The sequence below is a fragment of the Rattus rattus genome, chromosome 18 (assembly GCF_011064425.1).
Source record: "Rattus rattus isolate New Zealand chromosome 18, Rrattus_CSIRO_v1, whole genome shotgun sequence".
Taxonomy (NCBI): Eukaryota; Metazoa; Chordata; class Mammalia; order Rodentia; family Muridae; genus Rattus; species Rattus rattus.
Window position 1 is genome coordinate 3,961,732 of NC_046171.1, and position 23,502 is coordinate 3,985,233.

The 23,502-nt window shown below is 53.7% G+C and overlaps 1 protein-coding gene across 1 annotated transcript in view; it reads left to right on the forward strand.

The window, feature by feature from the left end:
• The first annotated feature begins 13,182 nt into the window (after positions 1-13,182).
• The window catches only part of Mdga1 (MAM domain containing glycosylphosphatidylinositol anchor 1), a 59,927-nt gene continuing 49,607 nt past the window's right edge, over positions 13,183-23,502 (forward strand). Inside the window, exon 1 of the mRNA XM_032888503.1 lies at positions 13,183-14,133. Coding sequence (XP_032744394.1) covers positions 14,067-14,133 — 67 coding nt within the window. The 5' untranslated portion in view covers positions 13,183-14,066. The remainder of the gene's footprint in view (positions 14,134-23,502) is intronic.

Below are 23,502 nucleotides of genomic sequence, written 5' to 3' on the forward strand. Positions count from 1 at the left end.
AACACATGAATGAGTGAGTGAATGAGTGAGTGAATGAGTGAATGAATGAGTGGATGAGTGAGTGAATGAATGAGTGAATGAGTGAGTGAATGAGTGAATGAATGAATGAATGAACGAATGAAGAGCTGGCTGGCTGGGAGCTGAGTCAAGAGGCCATTGCAGGTTGGGTTGTTTTTGTTGAGATCGGGGACAGAGGCCTCAGGAATCAGGACCCTGGCGACCCAAGGGATGCCCCAACTCCAGCGTACCCCACCCCAAGCTTCTCCAGCTCTGGTCACTGCTCAGAATTCTCTCATAAATAACCCTGGGCGGGCGCTGTTGACTGCAGGCTTCTTGTTGGGCCTTTTGTTTCCTCCGTGACAAAAGCCGCATTAATGAGTTATTGGAAAAACCCAGCTCTGCTTGAGGCCAGAGACTCGACAAACAGAGCAACACAGAGCGGGTGGTGCCAGGAGGCAGAGGGGTTCTCCTAGCAGTGTGAATGGGAGTTCACATGTTCCCATAGCTCTGGTCTGTTAGAGCACCGCCGTTCACACAGTCTGGCTGAGGGAATCCCTCACAGCCTGAACGGGCTGGGGTCTAATAGTTTACGGCCATTAGGGCAGCTACCTCAGGACCTTTGCACCTGCCTTTGCCTCGGTGCTCCCTCCCTCCCCCGCCACACCCTCGCTTGACCTGACTGAATGCCACTTCCTCCTTCCCTGGTGACCTTGCCTCATGGGACATCGCCTCCGCTCCATTCCCGCCCACCTACCCTTACTCTATCTTAATTTTGGTTTCAGAGCGTATAGCAATTTCTAGATTTTTCTAGAAGCAGATCCAGACGAAAGATCCAGAGTAAACAGTATTTGGTGGCTCTGGGAAACAGTTAAAAAAGGGAAGGTGATGGAGGCATAGACAATTGAATGGCTAATGTTGGGAGCCGATGCTCACATCACCAGGGACCTGCAAGACACAAGAGACGACTCCCAAAGTGGTGCGGGGGCTGGGCTAGGTCCTGGGTCCTAGGAGTCAAAGGGTAGACACCATCACTGAGGAACATTTTCCTGATGAAAGCTGTGTGGCTTGGACTGGTGGGAAAGCTCAGTGGGTAAAGGAACATGACGCTAAGCCTGACGAATCGAGTTTGATCCCCGTGATTACAGGGTGGAAAGAGAGAACTGACTCCTGAAGGTTGTCTTCTGGGAAAGGCACATGTTATGGCTCGTGTGGGCGAGTGCACAAGTGCGTGTTCGTGCTGTGATGGTTGGTATATGGTCCGCCCAGGGAGTGGCGCCATTAGGGGTGGCCTTGTGGGGGCGTGGCCTTGTTGGAGTGGGTGTGGCCTTGTTGGGGTGGGCGTGGCTTGTTGGAGTAGGTGTGTCGCTGTGGGCGTGGGCTTTAAGACCCTCCTCCTAGCTGCCTGGAAGCCAGTCTTCTCCTAGCAGCCTTCAGATGAAGATGTAGAACTCTCAGCTCCTCCTGCACCATGCCTGCCTGGATGCTGCCACGCTCCCACCTTGATGATGATGGACTGAACCTCTGACCCTGTAAACCAGCCCCAATTAAATGTTGCTCTTACAAGAGTTGCGTTGGCCATAGTTTGTGTTCACAGCATTAACACCCTAACAAAGACACATGCACATGCAAAATAAAAATAAAATATAATAAATTATAAAGAATTGGGGTTGGGGATTTAGCTCAGTGGTTAAAAAAAAAAAAAAAAAAAAAAAAAGAATGATGTAGTTGAGAATGGAACCAGAAAAAAAGGAGGTAGGTTTACTTTGGGGATACTACGTCCAGTCTCTCTGTCCCCAGTTAGGGCATTTTTTTTTTTTTTGGGTTTTTTTTTCGGAGCTGGGGACCGAACCCAGAGCCTTGCGCTTCCTAGGCAAGCGCTCTACCACTGAGCTAAATCCCCAACCCCAAGTTAGGGCATTCTATACCCTAAGGTCTGGCTTATGGTGGTTTGGCCTGGCTCACAGGAGCCTGCAAAGTCTCCTTTAGGGATGAGCCGTTCTCCCAGGACCCACGGTGGAGTCTGTGCTTTCTTTCCTCAGCTGGAATATCCAAAACTCTAGATGTTTCTGTCTGAGCAACAAAATGCCCCACAGGTAGGGCAGGGGTGACCGAGGGTCTTCTGATGGGGCCCACGTGGAGAGGTGGGCGGGCATGCCGATCTGAAGAGTCACCTCAGCTCCTCTGTGGTGCTCAGTCGGGGTGTGTACAGAGGCAGGAGCTAAGCACCCAGGCCCTCTGTGGGTCTGCAGGCTACTTGAGGTTATGGGGATGCTCCGGTGGGTGCCTCTCAGAGTCCGTCCAGGGCAGTGCAGCCAGACACAACCTTCAGGAGCCTCTGTGACAAGAGTCAGCGACATGGCAACACGAGATCTCTTTTTCCTGGACCCTGAAGAGTCAAACATAACCGAGGCTGGTTTCTCAGCACTGCGGCAATTGGAGACTTGGGATCCGAATTTATTTGACTTGGAAAAATAAAGCAGGGTGACATTTATTGCAGGAGGATGTGGCAGTGTAAATTCAAGCCCACTCCAGTACAGGAGGCCCTTGGGGCCTCTCGGCGGAAGGGTCTGGGCTGAAAGGCCTGCTCTGGCCAAGTGGGAAGTGAGGGGCAGGGAGTGGGCGGGGCAAGAAGGCCGGTAGGGAGACAGCGGAGGAATGGAATGGTTTTGTTATTTTGTTTTTAAATGTGCTTGAAAAACAACATTTATTTCTGATTGTAAAAATAACACAGGCTGGTTGTGGAAAATTGGGGAGAAACCGTAATATATAAAGTCAGAGATGCAAATCACCCCAAACTCTATCACCCACGATAGTCATTAAAATAGAATTACCCAACCTTCTCATCATTATTCCGTGCCCGGCTCTTTAATAATTGAGGCCATATTAATATTATTTATATAATTTACATTCTATCTATAGAGGACAACGGATCCCATAGCTCCACACGGTAAACAAATGAGAAATTTGCACACACAGTCCCTTGCCCGTCCGCCTCACGTCTTAATTTACAGGGCCGTAGAGCACAGAGATTAAAATGACGGGCGCCAACTGTGACGACAAACAGTATGGCGACCCTAAAGGAGCGACCTCACCCTTTCCGTGCCTCGGTTTCACAGCCTGTACCTCACAGCATTCTTGAGGAGAGTCCTATAGAAATGTCCTTCAGGGGGTTGGGGATTTAGCTCAGCGGTAGAGCACTTGCCTAGCAAGCGCAAGGCCCTGGGTTCGGTCCCCAGCTCCGAAAAAAAAAGAAAAGAAAAAAAAAATGTCCTTCAGTAGCTGTCACGGTGTCATCCAGCCGTGGAGGTGGAGGAGGAAGAACCCTCAGTAGCTTGGGCATCAATTTCCTATGTGGCTTTGAGGGCTCCTCCTCCACCCCTTCATCTTCCTCCTCCTCCTCCTCCCCCTTCCTGCTCGCCCTCCTCCTTCCCATCCTATTCCTCCTCCACTTCTCCCTCTTCCTCCTCCCCTCCCCCTCCCCCCTTTCCTCCTTTTTAAAGATTTGGGGCCCGAAGAGATGGCTCAGCAGTAAAAGCACCGGCTGCTCTTCCAGAAGACCGGGGTTCAGTTTCCAGTGGCTCACAACCTCCTGTAACTCCAGGTCCAGGGAATCAAATGTCTTCATGTGGCTTCATCCGGCCCCAGGCATCCATGTAGTACACTTACACACATGCAGGAAGAACACGAGCACAGGTAACATTACACATAAATTCATCTTCTTAAAAAAAAAAACTTCGCTGAAACAAAAGGCGTTCAGTCGTCTCTGGCTTGGATGCTAGCGTTGCTACATGGTAACCAGCCCTGTGGTATGAAGGCTGTGGCTAAGTCTCTCTAGTCTTCAGTTCCTGAAGCTTCCGAAGAGTTGATGGAGGGGGGGTCTATCAAGGCAAGTGGTTTTTTTGTTTGTTTGTTTTGTTTTGTTTTGTTTTTCTTTTCTTTTTTTCGGAGCTGGGGACCGAACCCAGAGCCTTGCGCTTGCTAGGCAAGCGCTCTATCACTGAGCTAAATCCCCAACCCCCAAGGCAAGTGGTTTTTAATCTGGGCTGTGGCATTTTAACCCGCCAGTGCCCCAGAAAGCCCTTGAGTGGGGGTACAGAAAGAGTAGGCAATAAACAGGCTGGATTATCTTCAAAGGACTCAGCCCTTGGTCCCTTTCATCCCTGCAGCCATGCCTGAATCTTTTTTTTTTTTTTTTTTTTTTATTAACTTGAGTATTTCTTATTTACATTTCGAGTGTTATTCCCTTTCCCGGTTTCCGGGCAAACATCCCCCTCCTCCCCCTCCCCTTCTTTATGGGTGTTCCCCTCCCCATCCTCCCCCCATTGCCGCCCTCCCCCCAACAATCTAGTTCACTTGGGGTTCAGTCTTAGCAGGACCCAGGGCTTCCCTTTCCACTGGTGCTCTTATTAGGATATTCACTGCTACCTATGAGGTCAGAGTCCAGGGTCAGTCCATGTATAGTCTTTAGGTAGTGGCTTAGTCCCTGGAAGCTCTGATTGCTTGGCATTGTTGTACATATGGGGTCTCGAGCCCCTTAGGAATCAGAGAAAGAACTGGAAGAGCCATACCTGAATCTTAATGTCCCATATTCCCTCTGGTAGGCATGGGGGAGGGGGGGAAGGGGGAACCCCATAAGAACCAAACAATGAGACTAGTTAATTAAAAGAACGGTAAGTCCCCTGGGCTTCTGAGCTTTCTGAACTGCTTGGCCTGTGGCAGGGGACTTCAGCATCTCCAATCCTCTCTGGACACTGAGCAGTCCCAGCGCATCCTGTGGAATCAGGAGCCGGGGCCTGGAGGGACCCGAGGGGGAGGGGCACAAGCCCACGTGGCCCTAGGGTTAAATTGTAGAGAGAAGGGGGAGATGAGGCCCTGACTAGGGTGATGCTGGCCTGGGGTGACACTGAAGCAGAGGGTTGGCCCCATGCTTTCAATGCTCAGTGGGGCCAGGGATGGCTCTGGTGCTGTGGAATCTGTGTGAATGGCGCCCCCTGCAGGAAGTGTCATGCCTTCTCCGTGTGTGTGTGTGTGTGTGTGTGTGTGTGTTTGTGTGTGTGTGTGCACGTGTGTGTGTATGAGTGTGTACACAGCTGTATGTCCATACAAGCTGCCCTTCCCCCATGTCTGCTGCAAATTTCCATGTCCCCATACTCAGATCACAAACGAGTCATGGTCTGCCTGGGCTACAGAGATAGTTCAAGGCTAGCCTGGACCATTTTGTTTTTTTTTTTTTTTGGTTCTTTTTTTCGGAGCCGGGGACCGAACCCAGGGCCTTGCGCTTCCTAGGCAAGCGCTCTACCACTGAGCTAAATCCCCAACCCCACCTGGACCATTTTGTAAGAAGAGCCTTGGCATAGCTTAGTAGGAGAGTACTTGCCTAGGGTGAGCTAGAGCCTGGGGTTCAGCCTCCAAGGGAAGGATGATGGGGGACAGAAAGAAAGCAATTAGGTAGAAGGTTAAACAGAAATAGGTATGGGGAACTCACTCAGGGCCTGTCCTTGAGCCCCCAGGTTGTGACCTCAGCCTCACCGGTCCCCTTCCTGGGCCATCTCTTTGAGCTGGGGAACATTTGATCCTGTTTCTGGCAGAGCCTGCTGGGAGACTGAGAAGAGCTAGCTCAGCGGAACAGGATACGTCCACTGGGGCCCCAGAAGCCAGAGGACAGGCTCTCTCAGCCTGCTCCTGCAGGACAAGCGAGCGCCTGGCCTGACCTCCTGTCCAGCCACATCCCAGAAGCAGGAAGCAATGGGGACACCTACCGTCCCTGCAACCTGCTTATCCCAGGGCTTCCTACAGACTGACAGACGGATGCCTACCCCTCACCCAGTTGATTCCTTTCTCCAAGAATCAACTTCCCCAGTTGCCCAGGACTCCCATATATTTTCTTAAAGGCTGGGCATTTGCCTTCGCCCCTAATCTAGATTTCAACCGTATGATTCAGGCCTCATCCAAAGTGGATTTTTGTTGAGCACTGCATTCGGCCTGGCTCGAGAGTCTACAGGTTGACTGCTGTGTATTCGTCCCTGCTCTGGGCGCAGTGAGCAGCCCCTACGTGAACACAGACACAGAAGTATAGAGCTCAAGACACCACTGCCTGTTCTAGGCCTGCGATGCGGGTGACATCCAAGACCAAGTGTCAGCTGGGGTTCCAGAAAGTGGCTGATCTGTAAATGCCAGGCAGTCCCAGGGACTGAGATGGCTTCCCTGGGAGGCTTTTGGAGTGGGTGGAGACAGGCTTCTTGCCTGAACGGAGTCTGGTACTGCGAAGAGAGCAGATTCTCCTCCCCGTGCGTGTTGCCAGCTGCCAGTGTCAGAGAATCGCCACCAAGCAGGCCCAGTCCCCAGGAGCCCAGAGAGACATTTGCATTGTGAGAGAGTACCCAAATAATACACAGGGCTGCTTCCCTGGGGTGGTAAAACTGAGAGGAAGGCAGAAGGGGCAAGAAGTAATCTTTCACGAAGAGCGCAGTCAGTTACCAGCCCAGGACTTTCCTCTCTCTGTTACGGTCCATCCTTAAATCCGTACTTGTGTCTATTTCTACACCAGGGTGGGAAACAGTCTCCCCTCTTAGGCTGGAGACAGGGTTGTACCTTTTCCCTCAGACAGTGTCTCCTCAGATGGGGCTCCCCGAGGGCAAGCTCTGTTTCCCTTAGACTGGGATTTTTCTTGTGACCCGCCAGGTCTTCACTTGCTGGTACCTTCTACACAATGGGATGACCGGTATGATGTATATATGGAACATGTCCAAATAAAGTGTTAAATTCTCCCTCCTGCTTCTTCCCTGACCCATTCAGTAGAGACACAGGGGCTTGTATTCCGCCGTTCCTTACGCCTGCTCAGAAGACAAGACCACCTATTTTTTTAAAGATTTATTTATTTATTATATATAATATACACAGTTATTGTCATCAGACACACCAGAAGAGGGCATCAGATCCCATTACAGATGGTTTTGAGCCACCATGTGGTTGCTGGGATTTGAACTCAGGACCTCTGGAAAAGCAGTCAGTGCTCTTAACCGCTGAGCCATCTCTCCAGCCCGACCACCTATTTTTTTTTTAAAGATTTATTTTATTTATATGAATACACTGTAGCTGTCTTCAGACACATCAGAAGAGGGATGGTTGTGAGCCACCATGTGGTTGCTGGGAATCGAACTCAGGACCTCTGGAAGAGCAGGTCGGTGCTCTTAACCACTGAGCCATCTCTCCAGCCCTTTGTTTTTTTTTTAATTTGGTGTTGAAACATAATTACTTCTGATCTACTGAACCATGGGCTCAGAGAGGTTGAGCAAAACCTCCCCTTTCCAGCAAGGCTGTGAGCAAAGGGAGAGAGACTGGGACAGCACAGGCGCCTGTCAGATGGGTTTTGTATATGTCAGACCTCGGTCACAGCCCACAGGCATTAGAGTCTGATGATGTGAGGGATTTCAGGAGGTGGCTCAGCAGTGTTGACACTAGCAGAATATTCTGGAGCCCAGAGACAGGAAGGTCACCCAGTGAGGCAGGATGCAGACATGGCACAGTGGCAAGCCCATCAGGGAGTAGCTTATGGCCTCATTATTCACATCTGTAAAATGGACAGTTTCCATTTGTCTTACCTCACAAGAACAAGATAAGAAGAAGAGAGTATGGTCTCTGTGGAACTCACTAGAAAGTTCAAATGTCTTAGTGTTTTTAGTGCTGAGAGAAAACACCATGACTAAAAGCAACTTGGGGAGGAAAGGGTTTATTTCCTCTCACAGTTTCTCATCATAATACATCACTGAAGGAAGCTGGGCAGGAACCTGGAGGCAAGAACTTGGAGGTAGGAACCTGGAGGCAGGAACTCAAGCACAGGTCATGAAGGAGTGCTGCTTCGGGCTTATACTCCATGGCTTGCTCAGCCTGCTTTCTTATGTCATCCAGGACCGCCAGCCTGGGGGATGGCACCACCCACAGTGGGCTCTCTCATCCCACATCAACCATTAATCAAGAAAAGAAAATGCCTCACAGTCTTGCCTACAGGCCAATCTGATAGGGTATTTTCTCAATTAGATTTCCTCTTGGGCTGGAGAGATAGCTCAGAGGTTAAGAGGTTAAGGTCGCTCTTCTAGAGGTCCTGAGTTCAATTCACAGCAGCCACATGGTGGCTCACAACCATCTGTAATGGGATCCAGTGCCCTCTTCTGGCGTGTCTGATAGCTACAGTACACTCATATACATAAAATAAATAAATCTTTTTTCTAAAAATCCCTCTTTTCAGATATATCTAAGTTTGTGTCACATTGGTAAAAATATAACCAGTACAGGGACCTACTGTGATGGCTGATTAGGTAGTTACCAGAGATTCCAAATCAACCAGTCTTCCAAGCTGAGGCCTGGATGTCAGGCTCCTAGCCAAGCCCCACCCATTTCCACTTGTCAGATCATGTAGTGTTTGTTGAACACCCACTAAGTGCCAGGAACTGCGCCACTTCCCTGCTCCGCTGGAAGCCATTACAGTTCTCACGTCAGGGAGCAAAAACCTGCATCAGTTCCAGGCTACAAAGTGCTTGCTCTTTGCCTTGCACTGGTTGCTACTTTGTTGCTGACACCATGCAAAACATCATGACCTAAAGCAACCTACAGAGGAATGAGCTGATATGGGCTCATGGGTCCAGTGGGGTAAGAGTTCATCACGGTAGAGCGATGTGACAGCAAGCAGCAGGCTTGACAAGGGCTGAGAGCTCTGAGAGAACAGGAAGTGGCTGAAACTTTGAATCTCAAAGACCACCTTCACTGACACACCTCCTCCAGCAAGGCTGGACTGCCTAAGCCTTCCCAAACAGTGCCACCCACTGGGAACCAAGCATTCAAATACATGAGGGGGAGGGGGAGGGGGGATGGAGCGGGGTTGGGGGCAGGGGCATTCTCATTCAAACCAGAACTCTCTTTGATCCTAGCCACTCTCCACCTCCTCCTCACCTGCAGTCAGATCTCCCTCACCACCACAGGGCCTTTGCACATGCTGCCTCATCCCCACAGCGTTCACCTCCCCAGAGAGTTGTGTAGCTCAGTCCCTCTACTCTTCAATAGCATGGCTCCAGTGTTAGCCAGAGTCTGTCTACATCGTTTCTCTGATGGTCCCTCCCTCCTGCTTTCTACGCCCTCCCCCTAGCTCCTCTCCTTACTATCTAAACACCAGATAGTTCCTGTATTTGCTTGGTCCTATTTGTGTATCTCTTCACACCTCCATAAAGAAGGTGTTTTGTCTTAAAAACAAAAAAAAAAGTGTTTTGTTTTTTGTTTTTTGTTTTTTGTTTTTTTTTACACGAGTGCTTGGTAGCTTCAGGCTTGGTAGCCAGCACCTTTGCCTGAAGAACCCTCTCACTGTCTCTGGGAGGGATTTTGTCTCTCTCGTTTGGGCCGAGTCTACAGCACCTAGGGCGCTCGATGAACGGCACGCATGAAGACAAGTGTGCTCACATAAAGCCTGCGTTCTATAAACTGGGCCTAATTGGGTGTGGCAGGAGTTGGGGGTGGGGGAGCGAGATGCAGCTCTGGTGCCGAAATTCCATAGCCGCCGCCACCGCCCACCCCCACCAGGGTGTCATGGAAAGATTACACTATCCTTAGTCTTCAGCTGTACAATTTATAACACAAGTTAACTGCTTACTAATTAGCAGCTGGGGCCATTAATTGGCTATTTGTTGGAGCGAATTAATAAACTGGTCTTTCAGCGGGGTCATAACTCTCACCGTTCCTCATCCCCTCCCAGCCTGCCTCCTCCCCTTGACCAGAACTCAGCCTGCTGTGCGGTTCGATCAATACCTGCCACCGTATGATTTTCAGACGCAATCTACTTCGCAAGGCGACGACGGCACCAACGGGACCAGGCCGAATCTCTCCACACTCTCCCTTGCTTCCCCTTCCAGGCTCTGACTCACAAGAGGAGAGCAAGGAGCTGAAAGGGATGGAGAACTTTCTAGTACCCGTGATGTCATTACAGATCGCGGCTAACTGCCCATGCTGGACACGACTTTCCTGGCTCATCTGAGACGCAACCAGAGTTAGCTAGTTCTGGGTACTTCCTGGGGCCCAAGTGCTGAGCCTTCTCTGAGACCGAGGAAGGAGGGCTTTCTTGAGTGAGGAAGTGATGGTGGCCTCTAGGTAGCCTGCTGCAGTCTGGTCCCAAGCCCTATAATTCCTTATGGTACCCCTGGGGGGGGGGTTCCTGCAGGTCTTGGGGTCTAGCTCTCATACCCCACATTCTTAACAGACCCATGTGTGGTCACTGTTCTGGTGCGTATAGAAACTAAGAGATGCTGGTTTCAAAGTAAGAATTATGGAAGTGTAGCTAGTCACCTCTGAGCTTGCATCCCAACCACATGGGTAGCCAAGGAGGAAGGAGCAAAGCTATTCGGCCTGACCCTGCAGCATCTCCGTGACCACGAGTGAGTTCCCTAAGACTCCTGACAGCGCCCAACACAAAACCTCTGCCCCTGTAGCAGGTACACAGTTCTCTTACCCACTGAGAGGTAGAAATCTCATCTGCTTGCTGTCTGGGTGAAAGTGAGGCCGAGACAGTTTAGGGCTGGACCACAGGCCTGCTTTTGCCAGTTCTGAGGCTCTGCCCCAGGCAGCAGGACTGGAACACTGGGGGAGGGAACGACTGAGTTGACAGGCACACACGAACAGGCTGTCGAGGTGTTTACACTACACACAGCGAGTATTCACAAGTGGATTAGCACAGCAAATGTTCAATCCCAGCCTGCCAGGCTCCCCTCCTCCCTAACCCTCCTCCACCACAAGGCCTCTTTTCTTTTCCAGGCCAGTATGGCCTCAGACAGTATACCCATCCTGTCTGCCATGCCAGAGGAGAGCAATTTGATGCTGTTTGGGGTTGGGGAAAGAAGACAACAGTTTCCCAGAATAGGCAAAGCCAGAGAGAGCCTGACTCATCAAGGATGACTGCCTGGAGCTTCCCGGGGGATTCTGGAAGCTTCCCAATAATGGCGACACCACAATAAACCGAGCTACTCGCCATCACCCCCTCATTTGATACCACTTCCCTTTCAGACTGAGTGGGAGAGGTGGGTGGGAAGACACTGGACGTCTACGGAGCAGATCGTGCATTTCCCTTCGGGTTCACGAGAGGCTGTGAGTAGAGCACGTGGGAAGGTAGCCTAGGACTGCGGGATCTGGCCCACGATGGACATCATTCATTCATTCATTCATTCAATAAATCTCCAGTTGGCATCTGCTGAGTTGAGCTTGGACACCCTTAACTGAGCCTTGAACCCCCACTCCCAGTAATAGGAAGAAAGGAACAAAGAAGCCAGGAACAAGAGGGATATAGCCTGGATAGGCCATAAGGAAACTGAGAAGGGTCAGGCTGATGATGGCACCCCTCCCTACCTACCAGGCAACTCTGTGCTTTCCACGTGCTTAACAGGTTAAGTCTACCCAGGAGGGCCAGAGAAGGAACATCCCGATGGGGATGGGTTTGGTAAAGGAGGGGTTTGTTATCAATATTTTTAATGTATACGCTAATTTACATGCAAGAGAATCAACTCTTTTGGGTGAACGAAACAGGTCTTTGAGTTCGGACAGACGCCTCAAGTCGTGGATCCACCATCGCAGCCTACCCTGAACAGGATCCAACCTCCGAGCTTGTTAGCTGCTGCGGCTGTCCGCGCTCCCACGGGCCCCTCTAGTACAATCTCTGCGCTCACGGCGAGATAAATAACGGCGACAGGTGGAGCAGGTGAGATTAGCAGGACCCGGGTTGGAGGGAGGACGCGATCAGAGGCGCCGCCGGGGTGGTAGCGCGCCTCTCTCCCCAGCCCACGCCCCTCCCCAAGGGCGTCTGGAAGGAACTACGTCTTGGTCACGGCTTCGGGGAGGGCCGGGTTAAGGTGACGGAGTCTCGGAGTGGGGGGGGGGAGACTCAGGCTTCCCGGCTTGGCTGCGGGAAGCGCGTGCACCCTAGGGCACTTGGCCACGCCTGAGGTCTCACGGGTAGGCAAGGTTTGAGAGAAGCAGGCTGAAGGGGACACTGGGTGTCCCTGTAGAGCTCTGACACTGGGGTCTTGCTGGCAAACCTGTTGGCAACCTGTGGGCCGGAGCTAGGACACGAGCTGTAAGCGCGTCCTCCTCCTCAGCGGCTCTGGCAGTGGCCGGGCGCCCGACCCGGGGAGCGGCCGAGGCAGCTTGGAAAGGGGCTGGGGCTCTGCCAGGGGCGGGTGGTGGTGGAGGTGGCGGGATTCCCAAGCCGAGCCAACATCCCTGCAGAGCGACAGCAGGCAACCGCCTCTCGCGCCAGCTCTGGTCTAGGAGAAGCAGACGCCTCGGCCTTTCCCTCCGATCCTGGGCTCCAGTACCGCCTTCTCCAAAGTGCAAAACATTCATAAGTGTCCAGTGCCCTGCAGGCTTGGGTCCCCGCAATCAGCCGCCGCTGCCTGCCCGGAGAGCGTGCGGCGGCGATCGTTTGCATCCGGCCCGGGCTTTGCCAGCCTGGGCTGTGCAAGGGCGGGCGGAGAGCGTGTGCGAGTGCGCGGCTGCAGAGCCCGCGCCGAACCCACGTTCCCGCTACTGTCCTCGGGATAGATGGATCCATTGCTGCTTTCTGACATTTTTCTGCCAGGGGGTTGGTGGGGGAGGCGGAGATAGGGAGAGAGAGATGGGGGGCGGAGAGAGAGAGAGAGAGAGAGAGAGAGAGAGAGAGAGAGAGAGAGAGAGAGAGAGAGAGACTGCTTCCCCCAGCCCTGTTTTGTTTTCTCTAATTGGTCCTGGGGGAAGCAAGGAAATTGGACAGAGGCTGGGCCGGGCGAGCTGGGCTGCCTTTAATTGGCTCCTTTTTTTTTTAACTGGAGGGGAATCAAACAGGAGAGCGAGCGACAAAGGGTGGGAGAGCGAGAGACCGATCGCGGAGATGGGAGGAGGGAGAGAGGGAGGAGGGAGAGCGGGAGGCGGGGTGGTGGTGGTGGGGAGGTGGAGGAAGCGCGGAATGAAAAGCTCGGAGGGACCAGAAAGCAGCACAGCGAAGCCCAAGTTGCCGAGCGAGCGGAGCGCTCCCGCGGCCCCGGAGCCCGAGTGGCCGCCGTGCCCCGGAGCCCGGCCCGGCCCCGCCCGCTGGGGCCCCCTCGGCCCCAGGCCGCCGGGAGGGGGGCGGGGACGCCCAACTTGGGGCGCGGCGCAGCCCCGCTCTCCCGAGATCGCGGAGCCCGGGAATGCCACGGCGGCGGCCAGACGGCGGGAGAGGAGCGGGGAGAGAGGAGGCGGCCGGCGGCTCCTGAGCCCAGGCCTCCGCAAGAGCGCGAATTATTTTCAAAGGACTCAAACTTTCCTCTTTCCCTTGCTGGCTGTGGTGCCTCTTGCTTTGGAAACGTTCTCCGGATTCCCGCGGGGGCGCCGGGACGCGATCACCTCCCCCGGATTCCTCGGCGGCGGCTCGGCTAACTTCGCGGACTCGGAGACCCGGAGCGCTCGCCCCGCGGCCGAAGCCAGTCCTCGCTGCTCCGGCGCTTTAGAGGACCGGGACCCGGGCGCCCTCGCCTCCGGGAAGGGCGCTCAGCCCGGCTCCCCTGGGTCGGGCTGCGGAGCCCTCCACACCTACTGCAGGACTGGAGCCAGCGGATTAACCATAGCAGAGACCCGGCCTCCTGACCTGGCTCGCCGAGGGGCGTCCCCTGGGCGGGGAAACCACAAGTTTTGTCAGGGATCGGTGGCCTGTTGGATCGGCGCGCGGCCGCCACAGCAGAGAGGTCCCTCGCGCTCAGCACGCTGGGCGGACAGCCCTGGGGACCCAGGACTGCTCGGTGGCCGAGCTTTCTGGGCCAGGGAGCTGGTTGCTGCGCCCGGTGCGCAGAGGCATCAAGGTCTGGGCCAGCGCCCCCTGCGTCTCCACCCGGGCAGCCGCCCTATGGAAAGAGAACGGAGCCGAGTGGCGGTTTGCTTAGACTCCTAGTCTCGGTCGCCGCCCTCTCCTTCGCGTCTCAGGGAAAAGGAGGGAACGCAGAGGGCATCGCGGTGCCCCGGCGGATGCGCCCCCCGCCGCCTCTCAGGCTGCGCCGCCTCGCGGGGATGAAGCACTGGCCGTGAAGATGGAGGTGACCTGCCTTCTACTTCTGGCGCTGATCCCCTTCCACTGTCGGGGACAAGGAGTCTACGGTAAGAGCCAGCGTCCCGCTCCACCCTGGCGGAGCCGCGCGGAAACTTTACAAGATCTTGCTCAAAGTGCGCGCTGCCTGGGCTTGGTGGAACCCTGGGCTTGCACTCTAGAACGTATGGTCGCGTCTCCGCCCTCGCCTGGGCGCCAGGAGACCGAGCAGGCTGCTCCCGAGCCCAAGAACCGGTCCTAGTGTATTAGCGTGAGGCTGGGGAATGCCAGGGTGAGATCTCGGCTTTCCGAAATCTTTCCAGGGGCTGGAGAGATCTGGAAGTCTTGGGAGAATGATACAGTGGGCTCAGGAGACCCGGGATGAGACCAAGCTCTGGGCCGGGGCAGCTGTTTCCAACGAACCCCTTTCCTCCCTGAGCTCAGCCTCCCGAGTGGAAGCGGGCGCTGCGCGATCCGGAGTTGTGCGCAGCTGGCGGGCGAGAAGCTCTCCAGCACCGCGGCCCTGAGGCTGGCTCGCCTTCCCGGCCGTGGCCGCTGCTCGATCGCCTCTTCTGGCTTCTTAGCAGTCTGAGCCGCTGCTGAGCATCCAGCCCCTAGTCCAGGCTTCTACTATTCTGGGCATCCCTTTTTAGACCTCTCCAGAGCCTGCTTTTTCTGTCCCTGGTTCCCTATCACAGAACCCCAGCCCCAGCTTCCTTCTGCCTGCTTGCACGTACAGACACATTCAGCCACAGTCCTCAGGAAACGCAAACGCGGCTCGCACCCATCCGGCTCTGTGTCTAAACTCTGCCTCGCGACACGCAGCTCTGCTCTTGGATCCCCAAGACAAGCTCGATCGCGCGGTGGAGTATTCTGGTCACCTTTTCTCCACTCCATGCCGCGGGCTTCCCCACTGAAGACTCCTTGGTTCAATACTACCCAGGGTCATCCTCCCGACATGCACAGCACAGAAAGTCAGTCAGTCCCCAGAGCCCATGGCCCTGGCTCTGCCTTCTGCTCACCGCAGGGTGGGCTTTGTAGTTACTTTCTAATGATGTGTGGCTGGGGTGGGCAGGTTTCTCCCTCTTTCTCTGGGGCTAAGAATCTAATTATTCTCTTTGAGAGTAGAGGGAGTTGGACATGTACTGTGTGGGTGACAGAGGCCGTATCCCCTGGCTACTCTCTTCAGGTCCTGGGTCTCTGACTGTGCCAGGCAGGAGAAAGGAGCGTCCTGGGGAGGGGGGGTGTATCTGGAAAGTGTACACCCCTGGGCTCTAACAGCTCTAGCTGGCTTGGGCTTAATTCCCTGGTGAGGCCAGCCCAGGCATCCAGCCAAACTCTGCTTCTTAATTAGTTTGTGTGTCTCTTACTGCCTGGCCCCTGGCATAGGCCAGAAAAGGCAGGCGGGAGGGATGCTGCAAGAGGCTGGATTTACTGTACTGGGGGTGGGGGCTATGAAACAGGACGGAGGAAGACACCAGAGGCCTCAGAGTTCCTGTTCTCGGGTAAAGATACCAGCAGCGCAGTCACTGTCACCTTCAAGGGAGTACCCCAAGTGGCTATTGTAACTGGCTCACACACCCTCCTGAGATTCGGGTCTAGCACCAGCACCTTCTTCCTGTGTCCTTGGGCTGGTCTGTTGACCTCAACTCATGCTCTCCGGCTTGGGTTTCTCCATCTTCATCTGGGCAGCCCAGTGCACATTTAAGGAGGCCTCTCTGGGTCTACTTAGGAACCTCAACACGGAGGTCAGAGGTTAGGGGACAAGCCCTGTGGTTTCTGTAGACCCTCCTTTTCAAGCTTCTCTGTCCTGTCTCTCATGGGCCAGGGTCCCAGCCGCTCTGTTACAAATCAAAGAAGGGTAGGTACACTGGGTCTGCCCCTTGTTCTTGAGTACCACTCTTTGCGCCTGCACTTGGAGAGCTAGGGTCCAGGGAAGGCTGGGTTGCAGAAGGGATCACTGAGTGGGACATCTTTTTTATTTTGGAGGTGAATCAGGAGAAACAGGAGCTGGGGGGCAGTGTCCCTTGCGGGGTTCCGAGCACTTGGTGACACCTCAGCAGGGTCGGAACTAAGGAGTAGGGTGAAGGGCCAAGTTGTGCCCTACACCACCCGTTTCTCCAAACCCCAAAGCAGATAAAGCAAATGAGTGGGAACGTGGGAGTATACAGGGATGGAGATGTCCACCGTGGTCATCCACCACAGCATCCAGCCCCAGTCTGGTACCCAACAGGAACTCCAATGAGATTGTTGGAGTAGGCGAAGAGCTATGGTTGGGGCAGTCTGACAATGCTTCGAGAGATTCTCAGGTGTCTCCAGAGCTTGGCGTTCACCAAGAGAGAGGGCCTTAGTTGAAGGTTTCTACTCAGAGAGCATGAGGCCCTAGGCTTGTGGCCCCGAGAAAGGGAAGAGACTGATTGCTGGGTTTCACTAGCATGGAGGAGAGAGAGGTAGTATGCTAGTGTGTGCTAGGGATAGACTTCAGATACTACCCAGGCCTGCGCTGCCACTGCAGGGGATAGTCTCGCTAGGAGGGTGAGGCCAGGGGAGGAAAGAGGGACAAGAACAGAAGGAAGCCTTTGATGTGGGTGCCGGTCAGCCCAGCCTAGTAGGAGACAGCTGCTCAGAGCCTCATAGGCTCTGTATCCTGCTGGGTCCACACTGTAGCTCTAAAGCTGGCCCTCAGCAGCAGGACTGGGGAGGCCCTTTCAGTCTGGCCAGGTGGCTCTGCTTTTCTTTGGGGCCACAGATGCTACAGTGGCTGGGTGTGGGACCAGATGGTCCATTTGGAGTGGGGCCTGCTCCTTCCTCGCCTCTCAATCTCCAGTCTGGTTGGTTGTTTTCAGGGTGGATCCTATAATCCACCTTCTGCCGGGCCAGCCTGTGTGTGTGTGTGTGTGTGTGTGTGTGTGTGTGTGTGTGTGTGTAGGGCTGAGGCTGGCCCCAGAGGTCTAGTTCTGTGACAAAGACGGTAGGCTGGTGAAGGAGGGATAGCGCGCTCTATAAAGGCAGAGTCGGAGAGTTCCTATCCTCTCAAAGCAGTCAGACTTCCATGCAGGGGCCGGGTGAGCAGGATTCAGCTCGGTACAAAAACCACAACAAACCCCTGGATTATTTAATATGCAGGAGTGGGAAGTGACATTATCCTTAAGACAGGTTGTTTGCAACTTACTGGGGGAAGTCAAAATATTTCACCAAAGGTGTCATCAGAAACTACTATCCTATGCTAATTTTTGTGGGAACATGAAGACAGATGTTGAATAATTTGACAAGAGCAACATCGCTTACAGAATTATCACCAAGTCAGGTTCTCCCCACCTCTGGGGGATGGGGGTTGGGGGTAGAGGAATTTCCGGGAACTGAATTTGCCAGTGTGGGGTTTCTAGTCTTGAGGTGGGTGGGGATGCTTGGGACTTTTCCCTCTGGTTTCCACAGCCCTGCCTTGAACTCGGCTGTCTAAGCTCTCCCCTGGAGAGAAGCAGGTTCTGGAAGCAGGTTGCCTCTTGGGTCGGCAGCAGGCTTAGGGTTTCCTAACTCCCCAGGAGTTGTCCCCTTTCTGGTTTCATTCTTTGTTGCAGACACTGCCTGAGGCAAAGATTGTTTTGTGTCCACAAATCCAGGCTGGTTTGCCTGTGTTGCCTTTGACAATCTCCCCAAGACTGCCTGGGGCTCCCCCACAGGGTCATTCTATACAGACTCTTCTGGTTTGTGGTCCCCCTGCCCCCCCCCCACACACTTCAGGCAGATGCCCCTTCCTACTCCACAGACTGGACATTCCAGTATCATACGTGGGTGAGATTCTGGGGTCTGGAAGCTAGATTGGAAGGGATTGTGTGAGTGAGGAAAGTACCCTTAAGGGGCAGGCTGGGACTATCTAAGGGGCCTCCATGTAATTGGCCAGGTCTAGCTCTGAGCTGCTGAGGCCGGGTGGCAAAGCCTCATTTAGAGCCCTGTATTAGCTCTTCTTTGCCGGAACATGAAGGGATGGGCGGGGGGGGCTCTGTAGGGAGGTGGAGGGAGCTAATCACAGCCGCCAAGGTCTGGCAAATGAATGATGCAGGAGATCGATACCTGGGGTGGGAGTGGAAATCAGGCTGTGGTAGCAGGGTTAGCTTTTCCTGGTTGCCCAGGAGGCACAGAGGGACCTGGGAGTATTAAGGCCCAGGTAGGAATATGAAGGGTCCTTTGCTCTCAACCTGTTCCCCATAGGAACCCTGATAAGCCTTTCTGTGACTGGGTTCAGGAAGATTAGACTAAAAGGTACCCCACCCACACAAGTTGGGGAGGCTTAGGATGGAATTTCAGGTCTCTCAGTCTAGAAAAGGCCTCACTTCACTTTCTCCCTGCCCAAGACACCCCAGTTGGCCTAAGTCCCTGATGCCTGAGAGTAGGAGAGGTGGGGTGTAATCCCTTCGGGTCCCTCGTTGTAAAGCTGGCGCTGCTCTTCCAGACATCGCCAGCAGGCGGCAGGCTTGGCCACCATATCGCCGCTTCCCTTTCTTTGCTGGCCTCCTCACCCCATCACAGAAGAAGGGGACTCGTAATCCCCTTTGTCACCCCAGGCTGGAGTGTAAGGGGGCTCTGTCCAACTCCCTCAGACCCGTCTCAGAATCCAAGAGCGCCCACCGTGGATAAAGCTACACTTCCGGCATTTTCAAGATGACTCGATTCTTCTTAAGGCCGTCGAGAACTTTGTGGGGGCTCCACTGAGCTTGGGGGCTCTGGCTCTGGCGGTGTGTGGGGAGGGGTCTGACACCTCTGCACAATCGCCTCTTTACAAACCTAGGTATAGTTCCTGGCCAGCATCTCTTTTTCTTCTGTCAGAAGACTAGGGCCCACGTGGCATTTAATAGCAGATGCAGGAGGCAGGCGAGAGCCGCGCTTAGCTCAAAGGGATGGATTTTATTTATTTTTAAACAATGGAGTCTTCCCTTTTTCCTAAGACTGGATAGCACATGTGCTTTGCAGAACAATCAAGGAATACACAAAAAGTCTAAGAAAATAAAATCCAGCCTCCATGCACCGGGTAGAGCTCTTCCTAGCATCTTTTAGTATATAGGAGAGTGACCCATTTCGGTTAGAATCCTTGGTGAAGGGGATGGCCAATCACAGGCGCGGTGGTAGCCCCGTGCCCTGCCAAGTCTTGACCTGACTGTGGTCTTCATTTCCCATGATATACTGAGAAAGCAGGCCACAGGGTGTCCGTCTTTGTCATTGAACTGAGGCTCCAAGGTCATAGGTAACCTACTTAGGGTGGCACAGCTGGTTAGAGGGGATTCCCAGTGTTGGTCCCGTGGCCTTCTGGGTAGGGAGAAGGAAAATGAGAAGATATATATATTTTAATCTACTGAGTCTCCACCTCTGGTAAAACTGTTTCTGGGCATCGTGGGGCTACTCGACATGAGACGTGGAAGAAGGGAACAGTTCCGCAAAGATCCGATGAACCCTTCACGTCAAAGGCAACATGAGGCACTCAGGAATCGGGGTGGGGGAGTGGAAAAGTCACCTCCCAGGGCTTTCGGATGATGAAGATTGGACCAGTCTTGGCCATCAGCAGCCAGGCCTGGGAAAACTGTCCCCGGCAGAGAACATGGAGCGCTGAAGACCCTGAACAGAGAGAGGGTTACCCTGTCGGTCAAGCATCAGTTGAAAGGAAATCAGGGCTGTGAGGAATGATTGAAGATGGTGATGATAGTGGTGTTGGTGATGGTGATGGTGATGATGATGGTGTTGGTGATGGTGTTGGTGATGTGATGATGGTGGTGGTGATGGTGATGATGACAATGACGATGATGACGGAGATCATGACTATGCACTTCTGTCCCCAGCTCCCACGGAGCCTCCTGGAGAGACTCAGCCCCCATCACCCCTGAAAAAGCCAAGAGGTTCAGAGAGATGAAGTTGCAACCCCCACGTGGGGCCCAGAGTTGGGGACCCCAAAGCCTGTGATGGCGGATGGCTTGAGAAGATGGGTCTTGGTAGAGAGGGAAATGGTGATGTTTATTGTGTTGAGGGAGCAATGTTCTGGGGTCCCTGCGAGGTGCGGCGCTTTCTTGAGGCTTTTGGTCTGGCTCCACAGCTGGGAGAAGAGACTAAAAGAACTGAATAAAAGCAAGATTTGGGAAGTGGGGTTAAGGCGGGGTCAGAGGGAGAGACTAACCACAGCATGACAACATGAATACAATGTATCTTACTGAGAGGAATGTGGTGAATACAATGTATCTTACTGAGAGGAATGTGGTGAATACAATGTATCTTACTGAGAGGAATGTGGTGAATACAATGTATCTTACTGAGAGGAATGTGGTGAATACAATGTATCTTACTGAGAGGAATGTGCTACAGACCAGCAAACTGAGGAGAGAAACTGAGGGTCAGGTTCAGGCCCGGTGTCTGAGGATGGGAGCCATTCCCCCGGAGCTGCCCCCCAGAGCAGAGACCTGAAGATACCTAGGGATATCTCCAGAAGCCTGGCAGGTTGAGAAACAGCCAGTGCAAAGGCCCTGGGGTATGGACATAACCTGGCTTGTTAGGACAAAATTCAGGAGTCCGTTGTGGGGAAGAGAAAGAGCAGGAGGAGGAAGGAGGAGAAGACAGGGTCCGAGAATTAGTCAGGTCGGATGTCTGGAGCATTGAAGGCTGTGTAAGGGCTTCTGCGTTTAAGTGGAATGGGGCACGGTGGAAGGGTTTGGGGTCTATGAGGAGCGCCAAGAGGGAAGTTTTCCAACCGGGCCCCTTGAAGGAGGAGAAGGGATGAGTTAGAGCGATCCTGCAGGACATCCTCACGAGACCCAGAGTGAGGCAGGGAGAAGAGATCCCACTGGAACAGGAGCCCATAATGGCCCGAGGTTTGCAGTTGGGAAGCAGGCTCGCAGTGGGAAAAGGCAGAGTAAAAAGCCGTTGATTAGACAGATTTGGGGCAGGAGAGTGAAAAGGGTAAGGACCCGGGCTTCTGAATTGCTGCTTGATCCTGCCCTCAGCGTGAAACCCTGAGAAGAGAAGCTGCCTCGGGCCAGTCTTCTGTCAGCCAGCAGACAGGCAAACAAAGGCCTAGGCAAATAGCTCTAATGGTCTGGGGTTTGTTTCGAGGTGGACGGACTAAGGTAGTCAAGAATGACCTTGAACTTCTGTTCTTCCTGCCTTCACCTTAGAAGCGCAGGAAGTGTTGGACCGAACCCCGGGCTTTGTGCATGCTAGGCGAGGACTCCACCCACTGAGCCACGCTCTTAGCCACTGAGCTTGGTTTTGAAGGTGGGCTTTTTGCATAGGTTGGGCGGAAGAAGGCGGGGGGGGGGGGAGAGCACGGCTCAGGAGAGGTTACTATGCGCCTTGGTGTATGGCCACAAAACAATTTGGGCATCACCCGAGAGGGCATGTGTCCGTGGGGACAGTGGCTGAAGCCAGGGCCCTGAAACATACCCAGGTCTAGGGAGAAGAGAGAGAGAGAAGAGACAAAGTCGATGTCATTAGGGAGGCATCTCAGCGGTGGCTTGGGGAGGGATGGCAGCCTGGAAGGCAGGGGCAGAGTTGAGGGCTAGTGGGTGAGATAGAGGAGGAGGTGTTTCAGGGTCCACTGAGGGCTGGGGCTTCTCTGGTTTCCCCCAGGAGGCCCTTGGTAAACTGCAGATCTAGGCTCTTTCTAGCAGAGACACTGGCTGGCATCTGGATTGTGCTTTATATTACAAGGGCAATAGGCAGGTGGGCAGAGCCCACCAGCTACCTGGCTTTCTCTTCAAGGAGAGCCTCAGTTTCTCGGTCTGGAAAATGGGTTTGTCACATACAGCTCCTGGAGTTCACAGGGGGAGCCTCCACGAGGTGCTAGTACTCGGCAGCTCTGAGGTGAACTATGGGGACTCTCTCGGGAGCAGAGGCGGTGGCAGCAGACGGAGGGAAGTCCCCGAGTGGGTGCTGCACCGAAGCAGGGAGTTGAAGTAGGAAGCAGCATCTGCACATGTGAGAAGTTTGAAGGACTACAGAAGCCTGGAGTGACTCTAACCTAAGCCCTATTTGCCTGTCCCCGGTAGAAGGTAGTGGTGGCTTGATGGCTTGGGAGAGACTACCCCAAGCTCTCTTTGGCTCCCTTCCAGCCCCCAGAGCCAGCCAGGATGCTAGGATTATCTGGTGGGTTGGAAACGGTGAGGTGGCATGTTTAAGCCAGTGGGAGATTATCCACAGTGCAGGCTGGACCCTCCGCCCCAGGAGCTCTGCAGACAGAAGCTGTGACTGGAAGCCCTGCAATTGGTGCTTTGACATAGAGGCTATGTGGATCAACGCTGTAGATGTGGCTACATTAGAACAAGTCAGGCCTAGCTGCATCTTCTCTGTAGGACGTCTCCAGGCCCATCTAGGCTTCCAGGCCACTGCCCAAGCTGAGCGTCCGTCAAGCTCTACTCGACCCTGGGGGCTTTAACACAGTCTACTTATTCCCAAAGCCACCAGCTGCGGCCTTTTGGCTTGGGTGGTTCTCACAGAAAACTCAAGCTAGGAGATCCGAATACCGCTTTATTTTTGTCTTTAACCACAGAACATCCTGATCACGGACCAGCTAAGGGGTGAAAGGTAGATGGGGTATGGGGGGGTGTCCCTGAGGAGCTCCCCACAGCCCTCATTTTCCAAGTGGAAAGGTTGAAGGCCAGGTAGAGTGAGGTACCAAGGTCCTACGGTTGGCAGGTAGGTGGTAGGGTCGGGATTTGAACTCAAAGCTGCCCAGTGACAGACTTTAAGCCTACCTGTGCTATGTCAACTGCGCGGCCCCTGTGGCACTGCCCTGCTGGTTTGTTCCCTACCCTTTCTTGTGGGGATGGGTGGACCCGTGAAGCAGCATGAGGAGCCCCCGGCTCTCCAGGAACCATGTTTACCTATGAAACACGGAGGCTTCAGTCTCTGGCTCCTTAGGTCCTGGGATCCTCCAGGCTCTTTTCACCTCAGGGGCTCTGCAAGAGTCCCCAGATTTGGCTGTACATAAGATAACCTGGGACAGTCCAATAACTATCCGTGCCCCCCTGCGTTGGGTCATGTACACTTAAATCAGCCTGTCTGGCATTTTCGCCAATCTTTCTTTTTATTCCTTTCCTTTTCTCTTCTCTTCTTTTCTTTCTTTCCTTCTTCTTTTTCCCTCTCCCCTAGCTTCTTTTTTTTTTTTTTTTTTTTTTTTGGTGGTGGGGACCGAACCCAGGGCCTTGGGCAAGCGCTCTACCACTGAGCTAAATCCCCAACCCCCACTTCTTTTTTTTGAGATAGGGTTTCTCTGTGTAGCCCTGGCTGGCTGGCACTCTATAGACCAGGCTGTCCATGAACTTAGAAGTCTGCCTCTGCCTCCTGAGTGCTGGGAGTAAAGGGGTGTGCCAGCATCGCCCAGAGAGCCTCCTTCCTTTCAACAAGCTTTCTCAGAAGCTCCCTCCCCCTTCCTTGGCCATGTTAACTGTGAGGGAGTCTGAAGG